Source organism: Pteropus medius, unplaced genomic scaffold, assembly GCF_902729225.1.
Source record: "Pteropus medius unplaced genomic scaffold, Ma_sr-lr_union100, whole genome shotgun sequence".
In the NCBI taxonomy this organism is placed as follows: domain Eukaryota; kingdom Metazoa; phylum Chordata; class Mammalia; order Chiroptera; family Pteropodidae; genus Pteropus; species Pteropus medius.
The window spans coordinates 2,225,926-2,252,166 of record NW_024356248.1 but is presented as its reverse complement, the minus strand read 5'-3'; the positions used below and the strand labels follow the sequence as shown (position 1 = coordinate 2,252,166).

Genomic DNA, 26,241 nt, shown 5'->3' with positions numbered 1-26,241 from the left:
TATTTTCAAACCAAAGGCACCAAAGGTTTACTTGATTAAAACCAGAGGAAATAAAACCAGAATCCGAAGGGCATGTGATAACAGGAAGCAGGGAGGTGCATGAGCAGCTACTTGCCTGGCCAAGGAGCAGTGCCTGGGGACTGGCTGGCAGGAAGTTGCATCTGGCTGTGAAATGACATCAGGAAAGGCAGCCTGAGCAACCCCCGGGCAGGTTACAAACAGAGGCAACTGGGAATCAAACGGTTAGCCTTGAGTCAAGAGTGAGCAAAGACCACGGGATTCCAAAAACCTGACACCCACCACCCTTGAGATCCCACCAGAAACACTCGCGTGGCAAAGGAGAAGTACAGACGTCATCTCACTACTTGAGAGGACTTGTTCCAGCAGCAAGGACGAGTGACTGCAGCAGCTGCCGCGAAAGAGGGAAATGAGTCTGCAGGAAACTGGGCACAGTGCGGCCAGGATGCTAGAGCGCCGGGCAGCGGGAAGAAAAGCAGAGACAAACAGATCTTTCTTCTTAGATTCTACTTTATTTGGTAAAACTCAGAAACTAACCACCAATTCACACCCACCCACCTCCTGCTCTCTGAAGAAGGCAGTTCCCCAGAGACAAAAAGGCTGCGGCGTGGGGATCATCCACCATCTCCAGGTCTTATGCTCAAGCAGCCCATGGCCTGGTGGTCACGCCTCCAGACCCAAAGCCCTCAGAGGCAACAGAACAAAATAAAAGGAAGCTCTCAAAGACAATGAACCCTTCCCACCCCTCTTCCCTTCCACCCAAAACCTCCCCACACCCCCAACCTACATAAAAAGATAGTAGAGGACAATGCATGAGTGTGAGACACACGCAAAGAGCTTCCTTTCAGCCAAAGAGCTGCAAAATCCCCCCCTGGAAGGAGGACTACTGGCGACACCAATCAAGGCTTGGTGGCCCAAGGTGATGGTTGGAATCATGTGAGACTGGTAAAAATCCAGGGAGAAAATATTTCACCTTCAGCCCATTCCTAGGTCTCCAGTGAACTGGTTTTAGTTCTAAGAAATCCCCATTCCCACACAGGTGACTGTGGGCTCTGGGGCAGTTGGCTCAGGGAAGGTTCCCACGGCCGAGAAGACAGTGGTGGGGGAGGGGAGGCAGGAGGGCAAAGCCTTCGGGGAGGGTCTGGGAGAGGGGGGTCCCTGCCCTTGGCTAATGGATCCGCGTCAGCTCCTCCACAACCTTGATCAGGTCGTCCGCGGTGGCCTCTCGCTTCATTCCGCTGCCATCATCGTACTGTAGCAAGGAAAGGGGGAAGGTCGTGAGGGAAGGGGACGCCCACGGTGAGGGAAAGCCCTGGCTCAAGCACCGCCATGGCAGGGAGAAGGTTCTCGTCAGAAGCCACCCCCCTCCTTGGGGGTCCAGGTCAACAAGACCCACTGACAGCAAAGCTGGTGCAGACGCTGCCACCTGGCATATGTTTCTCCCTTCCGGGGTGCTCCCCAGAGGCGCCATCTCCAGGGAGCAATACCCCAAACTCCAGCACCGGAAATTTCTCTTCCCTGAGGGATCTTGACCCTGGCTCGCTCCTGAGGGACTGCCAGATGCCCTGACTTGCCCCGCGACGTGCCCTCACTGATAAAGAACAGAGGTCACATGGGTAAAATTGCTACTACAGTGCTGGGCATCCACAAGCCTCAGACGCATCTCCTTGCCCTCAGACTCCACCCTCCCATGCAGGGGCAGCTGGCCTTGGGGACGTGGGGGGGGGACACACCTGGAGTCCTGACGGGCTCCTGGAGAGCCCCGCCCTGTAATGCACTTGTGTAACTGGTCCAGGGCTGAACACCACAGAGCTCACCTGTAGGTTTGCCACAACCTCCTGCATCTTGGGCCGGCTAATATCCAGGAAGCTCTCAATCAAGTCTCCATCGATGAAGCCAGTGGCTGGTTCTGTCTTTCGCTCAGTGTGAAAGGATCTCCAGGTGGACAGGTGAGTTAAGGAATGTCTGATTATTTAGAAATACCCTTACTCTGTCAGCTCACTCTGCACAAGACCACAAACTGAAGCAATCATCAGGAAGAGACTAGGAAACAACAGAGTCAACTGAAAATCACACTGATTTTTGGACAGTTTTGGAATTGAAACATATGTAAAATTATTTCCTATTCCAACAGAAGTGTTCTTCAAAGTAACAGTTTTAAAAGTACAGATCAGTCTTTGAGTGTAGAGCCTGAAAGCGTGTGGACATTTTTTACGAGGGTTCAGGGTGGACGGGACATGCACGCCTGGGTAGGACCGCCCTTCTAAGGCTGGCCTCCACCTTCACCGATGAATGAACTGAGGCTTCGTGAGACCACAGGTGTGCTCATGGTCCTGCTGGAGATCAAAAAGCCCACACATTGGCCCATCTCCTCCTTCCATGGCTACGGCTGGGCCATACTGCTGGGCCATACTGTCTCGAAGCAAAGTGTGAACAACCTCACAGGATCACAGCAGGAGCCCTCCCACTTCCTGCCTGGGGGAGGGCCCTCTGTAAGAAACAAGCTTCCAGTAATACTGGAATCCTGGATGTCCCAAGGGGGCTGACCCTTGGGCTTCTGGAGTTTTCGGCTTCTTCACTTGTCCCATCTTTTGCTAGGCTCTCTAGTGAGGCTCCTAGATACCACCGCCCCCCCTCAACAAAAATTTCTCTGAAAGGATGTTCCTACGTTGTCATCTAAACTGGTTTGACATGCAATGCCAGAAAGGCCAGAACAGACACATTTCAGAACATAAATGTACAGTTCCAAGATGAACGAGTTGAAGCTGGGTGATAGCTAGGCGGGGATTCGTTATACTCTTCTCCCTACAATCGTGTTTGAATTTTTCTGTAAGTTAAAAAAAATAAAAAAAGTCTGTTCCACACAGAAACCTAGTTAAGACATTTCTTAGACAGCAGTTTCCAGAAGCAGCTCAGGGTCATGCAGCTCTCTGTGCCAGGACATGACTCTCAGCAAGGGGACAGACACCTCTGGGAAGGATATAAGGAGTGCTCAATCTTGCCCACACTTTTGATGACTTTATTGAGTCGATTCTGCATGTCCAACAAGAGGTTGTACCAACTCTCTGACAGCGAGGTCACCAGCCCTGAAGAGGTAAAAGCAGCAGTGAGCTATGGAGAGCTCTGGGGCCCACGCCAGCATTTTCTGCAGAGGGCGGCCCAGGAACGCAGCAAAGGACGGACCGGCTAGCCGGCCTCCTCTGTAACCGCCTAGCTCATGTCCGGTTGCTCTCTCTCTTCCCTCAGGAAGGAGGCCATGGGGGAGTGTGCCAGCAGGGGTGACCTTACCAATCATGCCGTTGACTGTGCCGAAGAGCACGGAGCCCTGGGTGGGGGTGGACGTCTCGCCCAGATTCTGCATGACCAGAGAGCCGTGGCAGAAGACGTTGACGAACTCGCCCAGGTGGAAGAGACCGACCTCCTGGAGGTGCTGCCGCTCCTCGTCAGTGGTGGCAGCGCTGAAAGGCGGTGTGACAAACTCAGCACCCAAACATCCCGGCCCCACAGGGACTGATGTGCGTGGACACCGGACACTGAAGGCCCGGTGAGCCCACACACCCCATAGCAGAGGAGCTGGTCGGAAGAGGCTGATTTTTGTGGCTCTGATTCTCTCATGAAAAAAAAAACCACCTCTGTGAGGAGGAGCACCTGAACCCGAGAGGGGAACACGATGTCCTCATCCACCATCGACCAGGGGCTCCAGCCACCCTCCCCGCCATTCCCAAGCAGGTCACTCACCTATCCTTCTGACACACAAACAAGTTAAAGGCATTTTCAGCCCCCAGGAAATTGTCATCATCCAAGATTTCGACAGCACTCATCCAGTTGGGGTTAAAGTCTCGAGCAATCTTAAAATAAACAAGGTTCCAACAAGAAAATACAATCAGCAGTTTGCATGGTACCCAGTTCTGGAGTCTGTCTTCTTTAGCCAGAAGCCAAGAGTCTGCCCTGGGAAGATCCAGCCCTTGGTTTAACAACTGCCACTCTAGAGAGATTCTCCCTAATCGCTGGCCAACGTAGCCCCCAAAATGAAGAGTGCTCAGAGTTCAAGTTGGGCAGCCTGTAAGGATACTTAATTGATGCAGAACGTATGCTCCAGGGAAAGCACTTCTGCCCCCACTGGGCTTGACTGTCCCTCACCAACCAGAGAAACACTGGCGGGGTCGAGGCTCGAGCCAGAGGCCTGCCCCGCCCCCACTACCTCTTCGAAGTTTCCCTCCATGGGCTTGTAGGCGAGCAGCAGCACGGAGCGCATGAGATCGCCCACCAGGATGAAGTCACCCTTGGTCTTCAGGTAGAGGGCCATGATGTTGTTGTAATGGTTGCACTCGGTGCGAAGTTCCTTCTCTGTCGTCCACTCATAAAGCCGCACCTGGGGAGGGCATTGCAGTTCTCTCAACCTGAGAGGCACGAGTCCTCTCAGAATTACTGTCTTCCCAGGTCTTCAGTCCTCCACCTGCAGCACCAGTGACCAAGCAAACGTGGGCTGTGAAATGGTCTCACGTGGTACTTGCATGAACATTTTTTATTTCAGTATTTTGTACTTATGAGCTATAAAAATAGAGTGAGCACATCAAACTAATAATACAAAGTTTTCCTTTACATAAAAAAATGAGTCACTGTGAAGACGAATACTAAGTCAACGGCGATGCAAGCGATACTGTGGATAAGACAAAAGGTGGTTTCTTGTGACTGAAGTTCGGTGACGGACCTATGGAAATATCTCTGGAAAGAGAAGATCCATCTATGATTACCTGATCGGAAAGGAACAAGGTCACCTCCCAACAAAGTGCCTTTTCCAAACCCTTCTCAAACTCATTCACTCCTAGAACCTTTGATGTGAGCCCAACGAGGAAAGTCCAACAGAAATGTTGTCACATAACAAAGGACTCTAAAGCACTAGCGTGTGTGGCCACCCCTCCATCCAAAGTAAAACAAACGAACAACAAACGTTTTCTTTCTCTACTGCAATGCGTCTTCAGTTACGGCCACAGCTCCAAAAGAATGAAGGTGCTCTGTAACGGGCGGACAGATGGACAGATATTCAGCACAGCACAGTCGGAGGAAGACAGACTCAACCCTGGGAGAAGCCTGCCCTGACAGATCCTTCCAAGCCCAGTAGGCCCCACACATGGCCTCTGCACATGCAGAAACTCCTGGACAGAATACATGAAGCCATGATTTCTCAAGGAATGTCCAAAAAAACCCGAACTCACTTCTACAGTCATCTGTAATAGTTAAAATACTTCCACTGGCAGGGTCAAGGGTGCTGAGAACACCCTCCGCACATCCAACAGTAAAGAAGGGGCTGAGCGCTCTCCACACTCCTGGCAACACAACCCACCGCTCGCTCTCCACTCTCAGCCTCCCTGCTGTCTTAAAGACAGATAGTCAAGACCGAAGTCAGACACCACCAAAAACCCAGGCCTCCTACTCTCAACCCAACAGGTTCTAGACCTCCAAGACCAACGCAGTAGCCACTCATGGCTACAAAACACCTAAAATGTGGCTAGGCAAAATTGGGATGTGCTATAAATGTAAACTACTCACCGGATTTTGAAGTCTCAGTATGAAAAAAAAAGTAAAATTATCTAATAATTTTTATATTGATTATATGTTAAAATAATATTTAGATCTGCTGGGTTAAATAAAATACGTTACTAAATTGAATTTCATCTACTTTTACTTTTATTCACGTGGCTCCTATATTATTTCTATTGGACAGCAATGGATTAGCTGTGTGTCTCCTAATCTCACCTCACATCTGACCCCTCCCAATCCTGGCATCAGTTCACTGCGCCCTCTGGAACACACTGTCACTAGTCACAGTACATCTGTTCTCTGGCTGGTCCCTTGTTATTCTAACTAAAATGTGGTTCGTTCATAAGGGCCCTGTGACCCTCTCAACTTGGGTACTTCCTCTCCTATTGTCCCTCGTATCACTGAGACTGGAGGAAGGACAGCCTTCCGTGCACCTCACTGCCTGCCCTCTCAGACGTCTACCCTCCTCCCCACAAAGATGCCGGCTCTGAAGTTCACGCCGCCAGACCACTCCCACCCCGCCCCATCACTCCTGGTGACTTTAATGTTCACACGAGGAAGACCCTTCTGATTCCGACCCCGAACCTTTTCTCGAGCCCTCTTCCCCACTTATCTTGTTTATTGCTATGGTCACCTCTTAGAACCTGTCATTAAAAATAACTCCAGGATGCCGTGTGCTCAGTTTCACCTTTTCTCAGATGCCCAGAGGCCAGCACCATAATCCCTCTCACACACACTAAGCTCCCTTGCCCTTCTCCCCCTTGATCGTGCTCACCCAACAAAACCTGACTTCAGTGAAGTTCTAACTTTCAACTACAGCTGAGAAAAAACCACCAACCAGGATGACTGGTCTCGTCTGTAAACGCAAGACCACGCACTGAAAACGGGCTCTCAGGCCTCTCAGTAACTGTGCACTTGCCTAGTGCATTACTCCCCAGATCCTGGACCAAGTTCATCCCTCCTCCACAGTCCTCAAGCCTCGAATACCTCCTCTCCCACCTTTCCTCTCAGCTGCTTCACAGAAGATGGACAGAACCAGAGGATTTTCAATGTTCCCACCACCTGAAGCCAACATCATGCACCCGATCCCACACCTCCCTGCCGCCTACTCAGAGACATGGCTCCTGCCATTCTCCTCTAACAGACTGTTCCCATCGTAACAGAAGCGTACGCAGTAGACCCTAACTTACAAAGGCAGGAAGAACTCTCTCGGCCTCACGTTTCCCAGTGGTTCCCCCATTACTTTCTTCTCCTATACTACCAAACTCCCTGACAGGGCTTTCTAATGCTAGCTGTCCTCTCCACCTAGTCCTAGTTGAACCCTCTTCAGATTTCCTTCCATCCCCAACACTCAACCAAGAGCTCTGGTCAAGGTCACCACTGATGTCCATGGTGCTAGAACCAATGGCCAATTCTTCTTAATCCTTACGTTACCAACCTACGGGCAGCACATGCAGCTTATCAATTCCCCCCTGAGCTCAGGTGCTCTTATCCAGACTTCCAGCTTTAAAGCCACCTAATACCGGGCATGCCGATCTCTCCAGCTTACCTCATGCCTCCCTCATCCTGCCGCCTACCTGGCGTTTCACTAAGATGACTACTGGAACTCAGCATGTCCAAAAAACAAACCTCTAATGTCCTCGCTGTGACGTAGTAAGACATATATATTTGGTACCTTCCCCCAGTTCCTGATGCAGAGCTCCTAAAACCTTTGGAATTTCCTGAGTGATAGGAGTGTGTTTTGCTCTAACAAGGCCACTCTTGGTGACTCCTAGATGGCTTCGGGATGGGGGCTGGTCACCAGAAAGACCAAGCCATGATTAGAAGCCTGGAATTTTAGGTCCCACCCATCCTCTGGAGAGAAAAGAGAGGCTAGAGACTGAGTTAATCCATCATGTCTAGTGAAGGCGCCATAAAAATCCCTAAACTATGCGGTTCAAAGAGTTCTCTGGTTGGTGAACACACCCACATACTGGGAGGGTGGCACGCCCCAACTCCAGCAGGGCAGGAGCTCCTGCACTTAGGACTCTTCTGGAGCAGGAGCCATGGCCTTTCCCCTTCTCAATCCCCACAGCACTTAGGATCTGACGCGCACGGGGGTTCACGTAACTAAGTCTAATCTCTGGTCCAGCCCAAGCCTCTCAGATCCCCAGCCCCACCCTGCAGGCCCATTACCATGTTATCCTTAAAAGTGGACACACACACAGCCCCAGGAAACATAAGGGAGACATACTCTGTGCAACCTACGGTATGACAGATACCAAGTGGTATGGGCCTCACCGTGCTATTGATGCTGGCTAACAGCTTCCCATTAAATTCCACCATAGAGTACACGGCCCCTTTCACTTCCTTTTCAGCCACAGTCTGTAGTTTTCCTGGGGGGAAAAAAGATACCCTTGAATCTCCTTTATGAGCCCACATTTAATCAAACAAATCCTCTGATTTCCCCTCTGACTCTAACTCCTGCCCCTAAAACCACCTCTGAAAGCAGGAAAACGCAGATTCAGTATATACTGGGATTAACCAACACCGGAAATAAGAACCCCAAGGTAACATGCAGTGATTCCAGATGGTGTCCAAGATCTGCCTCCACCCTGAAACCCCAGCTCTGTCTCTTGAGATGGAGACCACGTCCATCTCAGCCATCTGATCTGACACTGGGCTGATGGCTAGTCTTTAGAACTGTACTGGGAAGGCGAGAAAAGACACAGAAATGAACCCAAAGTGCTGAAGCTGGAAAGAGGACCCAAATGGCTGAGCGACCAAGTGGAAAACAAATCCAAGATTCCTAACGCTTCCTCTAGCCACTAGATTCTTACTCACCACTCACCTTTCCCTTTTTTATACCTTTCAAAGAGTAGAAAAGGAAGAAATACATGCTAGATTGTACGTGCCTCTGCTTAACTACTCCAAAATGCATTCAGACCATCAACAGCTTGAGAGAAAGTAATAAAATACCCTGTGTCACAACAATTATCCCAAGTTCTGCTGCTTAACTGAGGCTCTGAAACCTAAAACACTATGCTTACTTTTCCAGAATTTCAAACCTCTCAAAAGCTGGAGACTGTGCCTACTTACCATCCGAATATTGAAAGACCACAATACGACCTTGCTTGGGCTCTGCCTCTTCCGGGTACACCATGGCTGTGCCCACAATGAAGTACGTGTTGGGGTCTTTGCCCAGCTTGCAGGAGACCAGGCTGAGGGCATACTCGTTCTGCAGAAACTGGTGGGCATGAAGCACTAGGAGGAGAGTAGAGAGGGATGACTGGCCGATGGTCACACGTACATGTAACCCCGCACTTGGGGCCCATGGCTTGTGCGCGATGACAGGGCACTGGCCTCCTGCCGTTCCTGTCTCCTCCCCACCTGGTACCGACCTGAGGAGGCCTAATACTCCACACTCACGGCAGACTCAGAGGTCTCGCCCTTTCCTCTCCTCCTCCCGCCCCCCGCTGCCCCAGGACATCTGTCACAGTGTCCACCGAATGTGGGACTACATCAGAACCCAGAACAGCCTAGTTTAGGGAGAACTCGGTACAAAACGACAGAAAGAGCTCCTCGCACCTTCGAAGGTGTGCTGGTCAATGATGAGGAGGTTGTGCACCTCCACCTCTTCTCCGAAGGAGGTCTCGTGAGGGGCTGTGCTGCTGGAGAACAGCTTGCTGGAGCTGACACTGCTGGACAAGGCCTGAAGACAGAAAGGACGCTTATCATCCCTCGGAAGAAGAACAAGTGCTGGGAACACCAGTGAGGGGATCGGACAGGGTTAGAGACTGAGTCTGACGAGGAAAACTCAAGGTTGGCAGCTCAAGTGGAGCCTGAAGTGCCGAGGCTTCAGAAAGGACAGAGGGACTGAGGACATACTCGTTCTCAGGATCCAAATCCCATATGGAAGTGACACGGGAGTCCAAAAGACCAAAAAAAATCTAAGGTTCATTAACAATCATTAAAACAGTGATGCCACGTCAATCAAACAAAGCTAACAAGGAACTAGGAGACCTAATAAAGTGACAGGCTCCACCACTCTCAATGGGAAGAGTAGGGAGCACTTCAAATAAAAAGAAAACTATAAAACTATAAAGACCTTCTGCTTGGGATTAGGGAAGAAGTCCTAACACAGCCGAATGGGAGAAAGAAAGGCCAGGAATACATGGAATAAAAAGATCAGTTAATGTCTCCATTGAGCCTATTATGGGCGGCTCTAGACTGTCCTATTAGCATCTGCAGATGAGAAAACTGAAGCTTAAACGTGACTGAGGTCACGCAGCTAGCAATAAACCTTGACGCTAGTTCTGTGAGACTCCAAATCCCATGTTCTTACTTACCATGCTATGCCGTCCCCAACTATACACAAAGTACCTAAACTGACGATCACTGACTGCCGCCCTCATCCCAAATTCTTCTGAACCCTCCCATGAGGGGCCAAATCCAGCTCGTGCCTGTTTTCCCGAGTAAAGTTTTACTGGAACCCAGCTGTCCCCACCTGTTGTCCACGGCTGCTTTCGTAACAGCAGTGTTAAGTAGTGACCAAGACCATGAGGCATGCAAAGTCGAAAACAGTTACTATCTGACCCTGCAGAGAAGAGTTTGCCCCTACTCTAACGCCATCTTTCTTTGTCCTGCCCTCACCTGCGTGCTGGCACTGGGCCTCAGGGCAGTGGTGCCCCCACTCGTGTCCTGAACTTCAATACGGCTGGAGAGGACCCCAAAGCACTGAGACACTTCCTGATAACAGATCTTCCTGCAGAACAAGTATAGAACAGTGTCTCTCAGAAAAGTCCACCGACTCCCCGATCCCCACCGTCTACAGCTCTGCTACCACTGCCTCACCTGGGAGACTCGTAGAGGGGAACTGTGCGAATATGCAGCTTCTGGATCTCATCGATGGTGCCAATGGTGAGGGTGCTGTTGTTGGCCAGCGCCAGGCTAGAAAGAAGGATTTAGACTGAAGAGACCAAGGAAGGAAAAGATTCTAGGAGGCAACTCCATAAGGGGAAAAAAACAGAGTAGAATCCCACCAGCTTACTCATGGGCAGTGGTTCTCAATTTAGACTGTTGCTAAAAATCACGTGAGGAGACTTCAAAATTCTGCCTAGTCCCACTCGAAGATCATCTTATTAAATTGGTCTAGGTGGGCCTAGGTTGAGATTTATCAGCTTTCAATTTAATGCCAATGATGCAGCATTAGAATCAAGAACAGAGATTTTTCAATCGCAATGATCAAACTATCAGAATCAGCTGGAGGGCCTGTTAAATCAGACCGCAGCCCCACCCGCAACTTAACATTTCTAAAGAGTTCTCAGGCAGTGCTGTGGTGGTGGGGGCCACACTTTGAGAACTCCAGCTCTAGGGGCATACATAATGATCTCTAAATCAGGAGTTCAATCATTTGATCGCCAGAGAGGTTTTCTGAAAATACAGACTCTAGGGCCCAACCTCAGAGCTACTGAATCAGAATCTGAGGAGTCAAAAAAATCTGCACTTTTAAAATAAGTCTCCCAGGTATTTCTATGGGTGGCCAGATCCGAGCGCCTCTGCTCTACACCTCCCACCTCCGCTTTTTACTGAGCATGACAACGCTCTCAATCCACGGCTCTTGCTGAGGCAAGAAAAAGAGGCTCACCTGTCGGGATAGCCATCTGAGTTGAGGGGACACATGTAGTTCACTTCCTTGAGGTTGACGTTGGAGAAGACCAATTTGTGGTTGCTGCTGTAGATGACAGTGGGGCGGTCGGAGCAAGCAAAGACGTTCGTGGTGGAAAGAGAGCGGAAAGTCCTCAACACCGTGGGCTGGGTGCCCAGAGTCACCTTCTTCCGGTCGCTCAGCAGGCCTACAGAGAACGGGGTCCGAAGAGCAAAGGCAAAGAAGGACAGAAAGCTGGACTATGAAAGTCCAAAATCAGCACCCCGAGGCTAAGAACTCTGCAACTCCAACTCTCCTCAGTTTTCAGAGCCCCTCAGCCGACACGTGCGTCTCACCTGTCTCAATGTTGAGCCCAAAGTAGAAAAGCGCCCCATCTCCCAGCGCACAGAGGAGGTAGTGGCTACTCTCAAAGGTGGTCATCAGGATGGAGCGAGGGATGATCTCTGTGGGAAAGAGCTGCATTACGCTCCTGGTCCACATGCTGACTCTGATCCCAGCCTACGTTTAAAAGGTCCATACCTCCACCCAGCATCTCTTTGTGCAGTAGCTCAAAGGAGGGCAGCTTCAAGATACGGGCTGAGATGTCTGTCCAGAGGCCAATGGCACAAAGTGGGGACAGCCCATTGCTGTCCCCTAAGGGAGTGATGTCCAAGCAGGCCACTTCGTGTTCCATCTCTGTGTGGCTGAACAAAGAAGAATATGGCAGAGGAGGGAAGCCAACAATGAAAAAAGTCTCAGAGAACAGGGGAGGAAAAAAGTGCAGACAGATAAACACACACCTGATCTGTCGGAGCTCCTGAGGATGGATCTGCAGGTAGTAGAGGGCCCGTCCCACGGCTACCACCACCTGGCTGCTGTTGCAGGAGGCCACGCTAATGTTCTTGCCCTGAGGCTCCTTCCATTCACTGACAAGAGCTTTGGGTTCTTGAGAGACCAACCTCACTGACGCGGAAGTGATCTAGAGAGAGAAGAGCAGTGTCTTCGAGTAGCTGCAGGAAGGTGCTAAGAGCTGCCCTGGGAGAGCCCTAAGAATAAGCTACGCAAGTCCTCTTCTGCCATATATTTTTCCAAAATCCTGCAATGATTAATTACAATGTCATGTGTAGGTGAAGCTCTGAAAAAGACTGACTTAAGGCAGCTTGCAGCTTGCATGCCTACAGCGAGAATAAAAGGCCTGCTTCATTCTGATTAAGGATGGGGTAACTCAAACCACATCCTGTGGAAAGGAATCAATGGAGTAAGACCCAGGCCAGCAGTTTTTCTCAACCCCAAATGACACCTCTAAAGTATCCAAGTTCTTTACTGTGCACGAATCATTAAAACAATTCAAAATTCTTTACTAAAGGCAACAATCGTATCGAAATGTCCCCAAAGCATTTTGACAACATTATTATGTATCAATTCATCTTACCTATCAAAACAGTTTATATTTAAGGAGAAAAACCCTTTAATAATAGATCTGTGAGCTGTGTCAGTCTTCGGGCCACTAGTTAGAAAACGCTAATGAAGCAATGAGTCGGTACTGCCCCACGACACACACCTGATCCACAAACTGACAAAACCTCCCTCCAGTTCTTACCAAGTCCAGCACTGCCTGTTGGCTAAAGGAAGACCAAGAAGATAAAGTAGAGACAGTTCAATAATCCTCAGGCACTCAAGTCCTGTACCCAACACTGACAAACACTGACTCTGGCCAGAGTAGAGAGCAGATGAAAAGGCGAGGGGTGTGCAAAGCTGAAGAGCACCAGGGTCGCTCCAAACAGAGACTGACGGGGGGAGGGGGAAGGAGGCTCAGAAATCGGGCTCTCATGGCTAACAAGTGACCCCCTTATCACGGATAGATTTAAAACAAGATTCCAAACAGAGTTAGAGCTCTGGTTCTAATAATATGTGGCAAGTGCTGCCAACAGTCATATAGGATGGTAGCATTATGACTTTCTTCTTCTTTGTGCTTTTTGACATTTTTCCAATAAGTATGTATTAATATTATAATGAGGGGGAAAATGTGTGTCTCAGAAGACAGGATGTAATTAGTACTAAAACAGTACCCCCAGAAAATATATAATCCCAATCTATAAAAGAAAACATGGATAAATACAATATACATACAGTGTAGAGGAAAAATGAAGCTAAAAGCAACATCTCCAAAATTAAGAGTTGTTAAATTGTTATCTCTGGTAGTGAGTTGGTTATCACGTAATTTAAATTTCTTCTAGCCCTTTAACATTACTTTAGAACCATAAGAATAGACTTTTAAAATCCAGAGGTGCTCTGTACTGCACTCTAGGTCAAATTCAAGTACATGGGGCCTGGTCCCTTCTCAGTTGTTACCTGGATAAGCTGTTGATGAGCCACGTTGCCACAGAAGAAAGTCTGCTGATCATCCACGAAACCCATCAGTTCAGTTTCTTCCACCTCCTCTCCGTTTAACATGAGAACTCTGCAGCAGAATTGAAGGCCAGGTCAGCCGGACCAGCTTCCCCACCTTGCAACCTTCACATGAGCAACTGGAGCTGGCACCAGACTCATCTTACCTTGTCTGGCCGACAAAAGAGAGCACCAAAGTGTCATCAGTCTCCCGGTTAGGATCGGACCGCAGTGGCCATAGGCCTGAAACACAGATCAAGAATTAAGATGCACAGCACAGACCAACACATCTAAGGAAGGACCAGCCTGACCCCAGGGGAAGATCAGGAAATTTAGAGTCAGTTGTGAGCTGAAACGCACACTGTTCTTTCCTGGATTTAAGATTCTGAAGAAATTAGGTATTCTAAAAACTGTTTTGAGCCTGATATTTTAAATTTTTTCATTTGATTTCAGATGGGATAATACATTTCCATGACTCAAAATCAAACACAGAATTCTCATTCCTTTACCTCTCCCTCCAATCTATCCCCTAAAAAAGTCATCAAGAAGAGTTTCTAGTTTGTCTTTCCATTTATTTATTTATTTAAATTTATTGGGATAAATTGGTTAATAATCCAATTTTTTTTTTCAAGGAACTAGGAAAGAACTGTGTTTGTTACAAGCAAATACAAATATAAAGGAGCCTATCACACACTGGTCTGCACCTTGCTTTTTCACTTACTATATTCCTGAGCCTTATCAAAACAGAATAGTTCCTTGCTTTGGACATCTGCACAGAATCTGATTTTATGGCTATACCAGTTGATTGGTAAGTCCACTGACGGATGTTCTTTTTCTCCCACCATTTTGCTATAAGATACAATGCCACAACAAATAATCTTACATATGAAGGTCTACAGGGTAAAAGCCCAGAATTGGGGCTGCCGGGTAATCCCTAGATGCAGCTGTTTTGGTGGATATTGTCAAGGAGCACACTTATTTCCTTACAGCCTCACAAACATTATGTATTGTCAAACTTTTAGTTTTGGTCATCTGGTAAAGTATGATATCGCTGTTTTGATTTGCATTTCTCTTAATACAAGTGAGGACTACTACCTGTCCATGTTGTCTCTTGCCAATTTTGGGTCAGGAAATTTCTTTCTACAAATTTTTTCATAAATTAGGAGATTAGGCCTTTGTCTAGAAGATGAACATGTTTTTATCCAGTTTGCCATTTCTTCTAAATTAGCTGAGTGTTTTGCTTTTGCCATGAAGAAGTGTTTTCTTTTTTATGTTGTTGAATTTATCAATCTTTCTTTTTGGCTTCCGTACTTTGAGTTATGGTTTAAAAGACCTCCTCACTCCAAAATTAGAAGGGAATTCACCAACTTTTTCTTTTAGTTTTTGTATAGCTTCTTTTTACATTAAGTCCTTCATCTGTTTAGATTCCAGCAAGCTATACATTGTGTGGTATGGGTCTGGCCTTACTTTTTCCCATATGACCACTATCCCTATACCATTTATTTAAAAGAATCATCTTTATCTCCCTGAACTGAGATAGCGCCAGCATCATACACTAAATTCCCACAGAGAATTGTGTCTATTTCTGGACTTCTGAGCCCACTTATTCATGCACTAAAACCACACTTCTAATTACTGAAGTGTTACAGTACGTTTTACTATCTGGTAAGGCTAGTCCCATCTCACCACTCTTTTTCAAGTTTTCCTGGCTTTTCTTGTTTTTTCCTTTTCCATTTGGATTTTAACTTGTCTAGGTCAAGATAAAAAATCTACTGATATTTTTATTGCGATACCTTAAATATAAAAAGTCAAAGAGAGAATTGCTTTAGAATGATTTACAAGACTTTGGTATATCTTTTTCATTTAATCAATCTATCCTTTTAATCCTTCAAGAGTATTTTAAAGATTCCCTTGTATAGATTTTACACATTTCTTGTTGAATTTATTCCTTGGTATTTTATCATTTTATTGCTACTGTTAATTACCTCTTTCCCTCTACTATACCTTCTCATTGTGTTTTTACGTGAAAGTTATTGACTTCACTATATTAATTTTATATCCTGCCACTTTAATAAATTCTCACTGTCTATAGTGTTTCGGTTCACTCTCTTGGGTTTTGTAGTTACATTATCTCTTCCTTTCTAACTCAAAAATCTCTATTTCTTTTCTATTCTCACCTTACTTTTTCGTATTCTGAATTACTTTATTTTAGATGTGCCTCCTATATAAAACTTTGAAATGATTTCATGATTCAATCTGATTATCTTTTCTTTAAAACATATCTGTCAGATAGATACTCATACAGATGTTTGATATCAGTTCTGTTACATTATTTTACGTTATGCTGACTGTTTATACGCTGTGAAAGTCTTTCACTATAGTCTTTGATCTTTTGGATCACCATATTTTGCCTAGAATTTAAGATTTGTATTTTCGTTCTAGAAGTTATCTTTTATACTTATACCTTATATGATATCCTCCGTCCCCACTTTCTTTAGAGAGTCTATCAATTCCCTACAAACATTAATCTTTTCCTCCCTCATTCTTCTATTTCATTTTCCAATTTTAGTCAATAGTATTCTTTTTAAGTTAATTTTTATACTTTTAAGTATGTTTAAGCTTCTATCATTTATTTGTTATCATGACTTTTACTCTTCATTTGATCTGCTTTCCTCTAGGTCCCACCCAAGTGCCTTCGCAATATGTAATAAGGCAAAAGGCCAAGGTCACTCAAGTAATACCAGCATCTTATGTCCACCAGAAGGCTACCTTTGATGCCTGGTAAGTCAATGCTGGCATGCTCGTGGATTCCAATTCCATTCCGGATGATCCGCAAAGAGCCTTCCTTGAAAGCCCCAGAGCATGTGACCAGCTGCAAGGAAAAAAAAGTTTCTAAATAAACCCCTCCAGAGCCTAGGCCATCATACTGATGCCCAGAAAATAAATTATCTATAACTAATCCAAGGACCTTTATCGTAGAGCTAGGTTCGAGGATGCAGACTTAGCAGAGGTTGATCTCCAACATCTCTCAAATTTGCCAAGAAAACAGGATATCCTAGTACAAGAAGCAAAAAGCTCCTACAGCTTCTCTTAGCAAGCTGGCTTCCACCCATACAACCTAGACTACTAAAAGATCACAGGATCTGAGGTCAGACACAATCTGCCACTTAGTAGTTATGTGACCTCTGACAAGTTCCTTAATCTTTCTCAGCCCTAAGTTTCCTCACTTCTGAAATGGCCAAGAAACTCTAACGGGACGCTCGTGTGATTACGGATAATGAATATAAAATGCCTGGCAACCCGAGATAGGCGGTCAATAAATGGTAGTTATCCTTCCATCACTGGCAATAATGAGTGAAGCTTTTCAAAGTTATCTTCAGCACACACTCCCCATTCTAGACAGGCAAACCTACGACACAATTCGAGTGGGCACACCAACCATCCATTTCCAGGATGACCCCCTTACCTGTCCTTGCCCCTGCCTCTCCAGGTCCACCACGCACATGTCCACAATGGGTCCTAAATTAGTAAAGGTTTCCATGGCCACTACATAGGAGCCTTGTTCATTGCTGTCAACATTGAGCTAAAATGAAAAAATAAAGGTAGTCCTACAACACTCCTAACAGGCTCATCCCTAAAGAAATGGGTCTTCATCCAAAAGAAACTCTCAGTCCTACCAGAATTTGCCCTTCCTGTGCTCCACTGGAGGAGTCTAAGTGAAGATCATGGACTAAGGAACCTGGTTGTCCTACAGGTAACCCACTAACCAGCCAGGGATTTCTAACAAAGCAGTTTGGAAATTAACGTAAAATGTTTGGTGGGCATTTTTCTCCAGAGAAGGTCCAAAATTTTCATATTTAAGAGAATATCCAGTACATTAGACTATGACATATTAAAGGGAAGAGATGTATCTTGTTCATAGTTGTCCACAAAAGCCAGCACCCTGCCTGGCACACTTGCTGAATGAACTTTTAGGATAAAGATCTACTCAGGGCAGGAAGTTAAACCAAACAGGTAGAAAGCTGGGTAGTAGGGAGATAAATGAACCGAAGAACATCTGAAAGGCACTAAACACAGGAGAAACCTGATGAAGCAGCAGTGAAAAAGACAGAAGGAGGAAAATGTCTTCTCACCTTCACAAGCTGGGAGTCACCAAGGCGCGACCCAACGAACACAACGCCGTTATCGAGGTATGTCAAGCATTCAGCAATAGAAGTCTAGGGGAAAGTCGACAGCATGAAAGAAATTAGAATGGACTCCGCGTGGGATCCAGACGCTGTCCTATCCATCTCTCAGACCTCTGCTGAGAAAACAACCAACTACAGCCGTGATTCCCAAAACAATCCTCTAATTCAAATCCCAGGTCACGCTAAGCAAATGTTCCTAAATCTCTGAAGTTTTTATCACATCCCTACGGTCAGAAAGACTGGTAATTTATTGTGCAGGTGCCTGCTCCAAATGATCATTTTAATCCCAACAACTTTGGTCTTCTCAAAATAACTAGAAACCTCTAAAATTCACTGCATAATTCTTTAACTTTTTTGGGAATCTTCTCCCAGAACTATCAGCATTAATCTTTAATTCTAGCTTGTACCTTTTATTTCCCTTTCTTTTTTATGCTTGAGGTAGTGCCTGGCTGCCTGTGAGATTCTCCAACCTCTAATTCATTCAAAAACCAACGTCCACAGCAGGAGTGGCCAGGTGTTGCTAAGCAACATAATTCCCAGTCTCAGTGTGGGATCGCACATCTCGGGTCACTAGGCCCCTAGGAGGACACAGCAGAGCAGGTACGAGCCCCACCTCTCCAAGGAGCTCCACGCGGAGGTCCTTGAGGGTGACGGTGCCATCCATCTGTTCCTCCTTCTCCAAAAGCAGCATGAACAGCCGTCCTTCCATGTCTCCCAACAGATAGCGGGAACCATTGGGGTCCACACGATTGTGACACACAATCGTGCTTTGCTGCCAAGAAGGAAGACACAATCATTACAGATGAAACTTCTTCCACAACCAGAGAGCAAGCCATTCTCTTTACTAAAACCAACCATTTCACAATCAAGGAATCCACTCAGCTAACATTACGTTGGTGATTAAAAATCAAGACATTTTTATTTCGAAGAATTTTCTGAGGTGCTCAATATACTTTAAATGTTTCTTCATATTATTCTACTGGAAAACAGAAATAAACGGAATAGAAACCAGTTATAAGTATTCACTGGACTATAAATGCTATCATAGATTTTGTTATTTATCCTCACTATCGCTAATTACCCCCTACTAATAATGCTACCATAGATTTTGCCATTTATCCTTAAGACTTAATTTTTATGACTTGAAATTTTAAGGTTTGAAATTTTTATCACTAACTTTTTAAAGTCTATATAATTCATTGCTATATTACTTTACATGACTTGAGCCCTGAACACATTCAATAGAATTTGCACAACTTTTCCTTTTTAAAGTTGCCCCGGTAGATAAAAGGGTAACCCTTTTTTTTTTTGATGTATGCCATTTTTATCATGACTAGAATCACTTTTTGGACAGATCTGCACAGTATTTTTTCCCTTTTCACTCATTCCCCCACACTCCTCCCCTTTGGCAATCATCGACTTGTTCTCTGTATCTATGGATGTTTCGTTTTATTCATTTTTTTTAAAGTCCTCATATAAATGAAATCATACGGTATTTATCTTTCTCTGACTTATTTCACTTAGCATAATCCTCTCTAGGTCCACAATGTGACAAATGGCAAGACTTCATTCTTTTTTTATTGCTGAATAACATTCCATTGTGTTATATATATATGTGTGTGTGTGTAATGTGTATATGTGTGTATACAGACACCCTACACCCACATCTTCTTTATCTATTCGTCTATCAACTGACCTTGGAATATGGTTGTTTCTCTATCTTGGCTATTATAAATAATGCTGCAATGAATATAGGAGTGCATGTATCTTTCTGAATTAATGTTCTTGTTTACTTCAGATAAAATACCCAGAAGTGGGACTGCTGGGTTGTATGGCAGCTCGATTTTTAATTTTTTGAAGAATCGCCATACTGTTTTCCATAGTGGCTGCACCAAAGGGTCAACCTATTTTGATTATTATTTCTCTCTCTTAGTAAACAGGCAAGTCCTTTGTAGGCAAAACCAGACCAATCTTTCTTTGTATTCCCAAAGAGCAACACAATATCTTACACATTTAGTTAGAAATACAACAGAAATCTGTGAATCTCCATTTGACAAATGGGGAGAAAGAGAGGAGCAGGATAAGAACAAGAGAAAAGACAGAAGGAAAAAGTAAAAGAAAGCTGCTCACCTTGATGATAGGAGGTGCAATCGCCAGGTATTTGTCGCCATTGTGATAGGTGATTGATTCCTGCCCAATGATGATGGCCCCTCCAAAAGGCTCTGGGACTGCACAAGAAAGGGCAGCATTAGAATGCTCTGCACTTTGGCCCCGCCTCACCCTGAGACAGCAAGGGCCCTGATCCAGTTATCTCAGGCAAATTTCAACAAGGTCACTGTTTTTAAAAAGACATCGAGAGCCCAGGGAACATGATAGCCTTTTTGCTGAGAATCCTGTCTTAAAAACCTTAGGCTGGCACGATCTAATCCTGGTGATATTTTATTGCCGCTCTTGGTGTTTCTGAGCGCCTAGCGTACAGTCATCTTGGTGTTCTTCCATGTGCATCCTTCCCATTTTCTCTCCTAAGCTTCAAATCCTTCCTACTTAAAAGCTTTTACTCAGCTTAATTGTTCCTTAGCTTAATTTGCCCCACTATCAGGGCCATCATTTAGAAGAGACAATTTGCACTTAAGAGTTTTAAAATTTCTCTACTAGGTGAGACACACAACACAGCACTGGGGCAAGAGTATAGATAAGGTACAAAGAGGCCTGGAATGTAGCCCAGGCTTTGTCAAGGAGCATGAGCAAGTCCCTCGGGCCCTGTTTCCTCATCTATGAAATAAAGGAGTCAGACTGGATAAGCTTTATTGGTCCCTTTCAGTTTTTTAAATATTATGCCCAACAATAAAATAATGAGACTAATTTCCATATGCCACTCTGCAAATCAACCTCAGTGTTTTATAGTTAATCTCTCCATCCTAAATAAAGGAAAGCTATATTTTGGGGGTGGGTAAAAAACAAGAAAATCCCAAAGACAGAATGGAAAAAACAAAGGAAAGCACATTTAAAGGGAGGACACATAAGGGAGTGCGGAACAACAAACAGGCATAATAGCGCTTGAGCACTGAGATGAAGGGGCAGAGGTGAGGAAGGAACAAAAACAGGGAACCCGCCCAGACCTGGGGCAGAGGCAAACTTCCTCAGACCCCCAACCAACCTGCGATCACCATGGAAGCTTCGGCCTCTACATTTTCCTGTTTCCAGGGGCCCTTATTGAACTCCTTCTCCCGGAGAGACACCTCGTAGGTTTTTACGTGCCGCCCTTGAGGGTCCTAGGTGGGGAAAATGGATTAGTCCTTAGGAAAGGTGAACCTTGGGCTGGAGAGGGGGCCTGAAAGGGACACCACCACTACCCAGCATGTGATAATACTGTCCCCTGTCAGCCTTCACATCCATCCTTATCCATCAGCATGCTGACAGCCACCAGCTGAGCCTGTGACTGTTGGGACAGAGTGACATTGAGAACTACTGTTTCCAACACTTTAACCAACCAGGAAAGCTTTAAATATTAGAAAAATGAATTTGTCACTGTACTGACCACTATAAGATACAATGTAAATATGAACTTTTGTGTGAGTACGCACGTATACATGTGTAAGAAGTATATATATATATGTTCAAGAACTTACAAAATAGCTAAAGAGAAAAAACAAACACAGTGAGTAGCTAAATACATCTAAAGGAGTGATGGTTAGGAGAACACACATTTTATTGCTCCTCTAAAGTTAGATAAAACCTCCAGTCCTGCCACTGTCAACATCATCTCCCCCTCCTTTTTCTGAATCATGACTCACTTCGCCCTGGAGCTGTCAGTCACCTTTATGAGATAAAAGAGCAGGGCTGGGGAAAGGCTACATTCGGCCAGTGGAGGAGGGCCTCAACAAACGCCAGACAGGCGTCTAGGAAGTTATGAAAGGAATTCGACATGTGTTTCAGGGCTGGGACCACCCCTCAGTCGCTATTACAGTTCATGAAACACTTAGCATAACTACCTTTCACATGGTAAGTATGTCAAATTGAGTTTTTGGCAAAGAAAAAAAAAAACAGGAAATAAAGTAATTTTTAGTTGATGAAGAGATTTTTCCCATCAACGACTGGGGTAAGACTCAACTTCACGAGAAGTTCAAACTGGGGTTTAGATTTAGGCCCCTTGAGACACACATACAGAAACAAAAGCTCCTTCGCACTGGCAGCCCTGAGGCTGGGAACAGACAGAATAACCAACATCAGAGTTTTACTAATCTGATATTTACAAAACTGAAGAATAAAGAGAAATTCTAAATTATTTCAGCTCTGATAGTTAATACACTGCAAAATAAAACAAATCTCCAAAATAGTTCTAACCTTATTCAACTGAACTCCAACCAGCCTCAGAACTATAATACATATGGTGACACTAGGAATCTACAAATATACAATAATATTTCCAATACTTAACAGAGATCCTGTCAAAGTGTGCTCATGTCCACACATAATACATGGACTTAGACTATGTTTCCTTCCGTCATTTATTCAACCACATGCTAATGAAATGACCTCATGCTATATGGCCCTTTGTTAAAAGGCTGAGATTTTACCAAGATACAGGCATGTCGGTCAGTCTAGTGCTCTGCCACCCTGCCCCCCTTCCTTAACGGATCTGGCCCAAGGAACAGCTGCCCACGATCAGCTCTGCTAAAGTTTTAGGCACAGACTAAAATAGAAGTCAAGAGCCAGCAAGTCACCAGAAAGTGAGTGCTGAATAAAATGCCAACCTCTTCTTAGAAGACATATATAAAGCCTCACCAAGATATTTTTCTCTTTGCTTATAAAGGCAATTTCTAGATCATTTCTCTACAGCTAAGTTTTAATAATCCCCTAGCATGCCACTAAGAGACTGAGATGAAGTATAACTGGGTCACCCTACGAAATCTCCAAGGCCCACAACCAGAGTGTAATCTCAGGATTAAAACCTGCTACAAGCCCCAGAGCTTCTTGCCTCCACAGAAAGCACCTCTGCATTCAAGATACAACCAAAACCTGACCCATATTGATTCTATCATTCAAAACATTTCAGGACAAATACATTAAACACTTCTGCCTACTCTACTACAAAATCTAGGCATTTCAATTTTGCGAAAATGAACTCCTACTACACCAACTCACGCAGCTTCTCCCTCTCTCCTCCCGCTCCAGTACCTGATAGACAAAACAGATGGTAGGTGCTTGGCAGCCATATAGGAACTTGACGTCGATGACATGCAGCTCCTCCAGGCGAATGTTAAAGGCCTTGAGCTCTTTATTGTCCCGGTCTAGTGGAATAACTTTGAAAAGGCCATCATAGAGCCGCAGGCCAATCATCCGGCACTCAGGGTCAATGATGCCAATAATGCCAGTCTCTGAGGGGCGGCCAATCCGGTCCTGAGAAGTAAAACTGGGGTTAGGAAAGAACCTCAACACCCAGAGTAACAGAGGACACCAGCATCTCTTTCCCAGGATGGTTTTAGGAGTAGTAGTAAAACTAGTGGCATCTACTGATGCCAGGGAGCCTAAATGTCAGTGTATTCCTTTTTGCAAAATACTGAACCTCCGTGAATTATTTACCCTGTCCCTTGGACTCTGAGTAAACTACAGAAGTCCCTTCCTCATAAAAGCTCAAACCCTTAGTGTTTTCCTTGTTTCTCTGGTCATTTGAAGAGAGCTGCCCCCAGCACTTCAATTTTCTTCAACAAATCATGATGGCCCTAGAAAACCGTCATCAGCCTGGAGCAGACACCTCACCTGGACATTGCCATGGGCTCGCGTTATGATGTCAATGCTCTCGCCACTCTGCTTATACTCCAGGATGCACGCATTGTACTTAGCTGTCAGGATAAACAGTAGGTCCTTGCTCTCCCCCTGGAAACCAACATTATGCTATCAAAAGAGGATCTGTTCAAAACAGGAATACCTGGCCAGCCTTTAATCATCATTCTTTAAGCATGCTAAGTTCTTTAAGAACTTTCTTTTCTCTCTGAAGAGAAAACCCATCGTGAGTACGTCACACGTAAGTGCACACACACACTAAGGGTGTGTACAAAAGGCCAGAACTAAAGCTGATAAACATCTAGTCCTCTCCTCACGTTCATGATTCTCCACCTCTCCGCTCTACATATATTTCTTCACTTATTTCCAAATCAAACTAACCTCAATCATTTCATTCAAATTCTGAAAGATGAATGTAAATGACTCCTCTACTCCTCTCCAAGTATTTGGAGAAAGAGGGAAAAAATGTAAATAACAGTGGACGCTAAAACGGATCAACAAAGTTTTACTTACTATTAACACAGAACCCCAAAACGTGAGTATTTTGTTCAAAAGATTATAATTAAAATTTTGAACCCATTGCTTTCTTGTCAGATTCAGTTAAGATATAATGAAGCAATGTGGTGGCTAACTGAATGAAAACATTTATATTATAATAATGACGATGGTAATATGAGAGTAACTGTTAAAGTAACAGTGAATGCTTATGTTAGGCCCTGTGTTCTTAAATCATTTGATCTTCGCAATGACTCAGGGGATTGGATATTGGTATCCCCATTTTGCAGATAGGGAAATAAGACTCTGAAAGGTTCGGTGACATCCAAAGTTTGATTTAATAAAGAATGACGGCAAGACTGCCCTACTCTAGAGCCGACACTCTGAATGAAGCACCATAGTGACCCACGGTATGGTGATCCACATTTCAAACTTTTTCCCTAGTCAATCTCTCCCACTCCTAGGAAGCTTGTTCAAGAAGAACATAAATTAAAGTCTGCCATTCAAAAAGAGTAGTTTCTCTCTTAAGCTTTATTCCACCCACCCCAAGCAACAATATAAAACAATGTAAAACCATTTTTGTCACTGGGCCCAACCCAGAGCACTTACCTTGGGCCTGAAAAGCTCCATGACAGCAATCTTCCCATACATGCCCACCTCTTTAACGGGCCGAAGCCCCTCGGCAGTGACCACATAGATCTCTAATCTTGTGTTTTTGGCAATCAGCAGGTTCAAGTCTTCAGCTGAAGTAAAATGTCCTGAAAGAACAGATTCTCTAACTTTTAAAGCCAGAGCGGTATCTAAATAATGCTATCACTTCTACCTAATACCTCCAGAATTCTCATTTAATTCATATTATTTCTCCAGCTCCCTCCATTCACACCCTTCTCACCAAATTCAGCACCTCACAGCCTCACTTCATAAATTCACGAAAGCTACTTCTCAAATCAGACTAAGAAAACTAGGCTGGGCCTAAGAGCAGCAAAAGTCCTTCAACCGACAATGACTGTGAAAACACTTCAGATGCCTCTGTACCCTCAAATTTTACTTTTCATATTGCACTGGCAGACTTATTCTCTCATCAAGGGATACTGGGGAAAGTGTGCATCTCTATTCAGTCCTTATCTAAATTTTCACAAACTCCTTACCAAAAACACCAGGTCAAATGAAGAAAACTCTCACAGCTTTATGTGAAAACATTGTTTTGTCCACACCTCTTCCCAGCAATCTGCCAGTACCCTCCTCCACACTCTTCCACACTTCCAACTCTTCAAACAACAGTTTTGTTTTGGAATCATAATTGGTATTTGCGCACACACACAAGTTTGAGGTCTTCATACTTTGCCGAAAACCTGGTTCAAGACGATTACTCCCAGATTCTGGACATCCGTGTCCTTAACAATTCTTGCCTAGTCAACAAGGCAAACCCAGCACTGGGTTGGGCCATCCAAACCCTCTTTTCCAGCAGCTCCCTCCAGTAAACAACAGCCCCAAGGCAAGGAGAACTCCCGCCTTGGGTGAGCGCGGACATGCCTCACATCCCTCCACCTCCTGCACCCCGCCCCGACCCCCCAGCTCTCCCACAAGAAAATTCTAACCCATAAATCGCTATCACCACCGCCCCGTCCGCTGACCACACGAGGCCAGTCTCGGGGCCCCAACAACACCGCACAAACAACTCGCACTTCGCTCTCCGTCCCACTGGGCCCGTCCCTGTCCTCGAGGTCAAGTGACCTCCCGGGACGAAAGGGGACCCTCGAACGCAGCTTCCCTCTCCCTCCAAAAGGCGCGTGTGGAGACAGGTCCTCAGAAGTGGACTAGGGGTTCCTCGGCCGCCGGCAGCTTCCATTCCCCGCCGGCCGCCCCAGGAGCCGCGGGCCTCCCTAGGCCTAGGTTCCCCCCCAGCTCCCTCCCTCGCCGGGGTCTCCAGCCCTCAGCAGCCTCACCGGTCACACAGCCGTTCACGGCGGTGGGCTTCTGTGCCGTTACCACGTAGTTGTACGACATGTCGAGGCCTGAGCTGGCCCGTCGGGACTCGAGCGCAACGACAGAGAGATGGACACCAGCGAAGAGACAGGGTCCCCTACCCGCGCGGCGAACTCCACTGCCGCTGCCTCCGCCCCGCAGACACGTTGCAGCCCAGAGCGGCCAGGGCGCAGGGCATCACGGGACGGCCTCACCTGGCCTCTTGGAGGACTCAGG

The 26,241-nt window shown here is 45.7% G+C and overlaps 1 protein-coding gene across 1 annotated transcript; it reads right to left on the bottom strand.

Annotated features, from left to right (window-relative positions):
- Positions 1 to 510: 510 nt before the first annotated feature.
- DDB1 (damage specific DNA binding protein 1) lies at positions 511 to 26,198 on the bottom strand. Its single transcript, XM_039860481.1, has 27 exons — positions 25,986 to 26,198; positions 24,649 to 24,797; positions 23,521 to 23,637; positions 22,939 to 23,160; positions 20,918 to 21,032; positions 19,891 to 19,988; positions 18,374 to 18,532; positions 17,707 to 17,790; positions 17,040 to 17,156; positions 16,343 to 16,445; positions 13,741 to 13,816; positions 13,538 to 13,646; positions 11,986 to 12,164; positions 11,726 to 11,889; positions 11,542 to 11,649; positions 11,186 to 11,393; positions 10,393 to 10,488; positions 10,192 to 10,303; positions 9,127 to 9,250; positions 8,638 to 8,802; positions 7,840 to 7,934; positions 4,220 to 4,390; positions 3,757 to 3,866; positions 3,307 to 3,476; positions 3,002 to 3,104; positions 1,836 to 1,959; positions 511 to 1,270 (listed from the first exon to the last, which is right to left on the bottom strand). The coding sequence occupies exons 1-27, from the start codon at positions 26,044 to 26,046 to the stop codon at positions 1,187 to 1,189; spliced, it is 3,423 nt and encodes a 1,140-aa protein (XP_039716415.1). The 5' UTR covers positions 26,047 to 26,198; the 3' UTR covers positions 511 to 1,186.
- Between the last annotated feature and the right edge of the window lie 43 nt (positions 26,199 to 26,241).

What these genes read in the sequence shown, in the direction of transcription:
- DDB1 (XM_039860481.1), bottom strand. Translation starts at nt 26,046, where the DNA reads ATGTCGTACAACTACGTGGTAACGGCACAGAAGCCCACCGCCGTGAAC. An exon ending in CAGGAGCTCCGACAGATCAG is followed by an intron (nt 11,890 to 11,985) that starts GTGTGTGTTTAT and finishes TTCTTTGTTCAG; the next exon opens with CCACACAGAGATGGAACACG. An exon ending in GGCCCAGTGCCAGCACGCAG is followed by an intron (nt 9,251 to 10,191) that starts GTGAGGGCAGGA and finishes TTCTGTCTTCAG; the next exon opens with GCCTTGTCCAGCAGTGTCAG.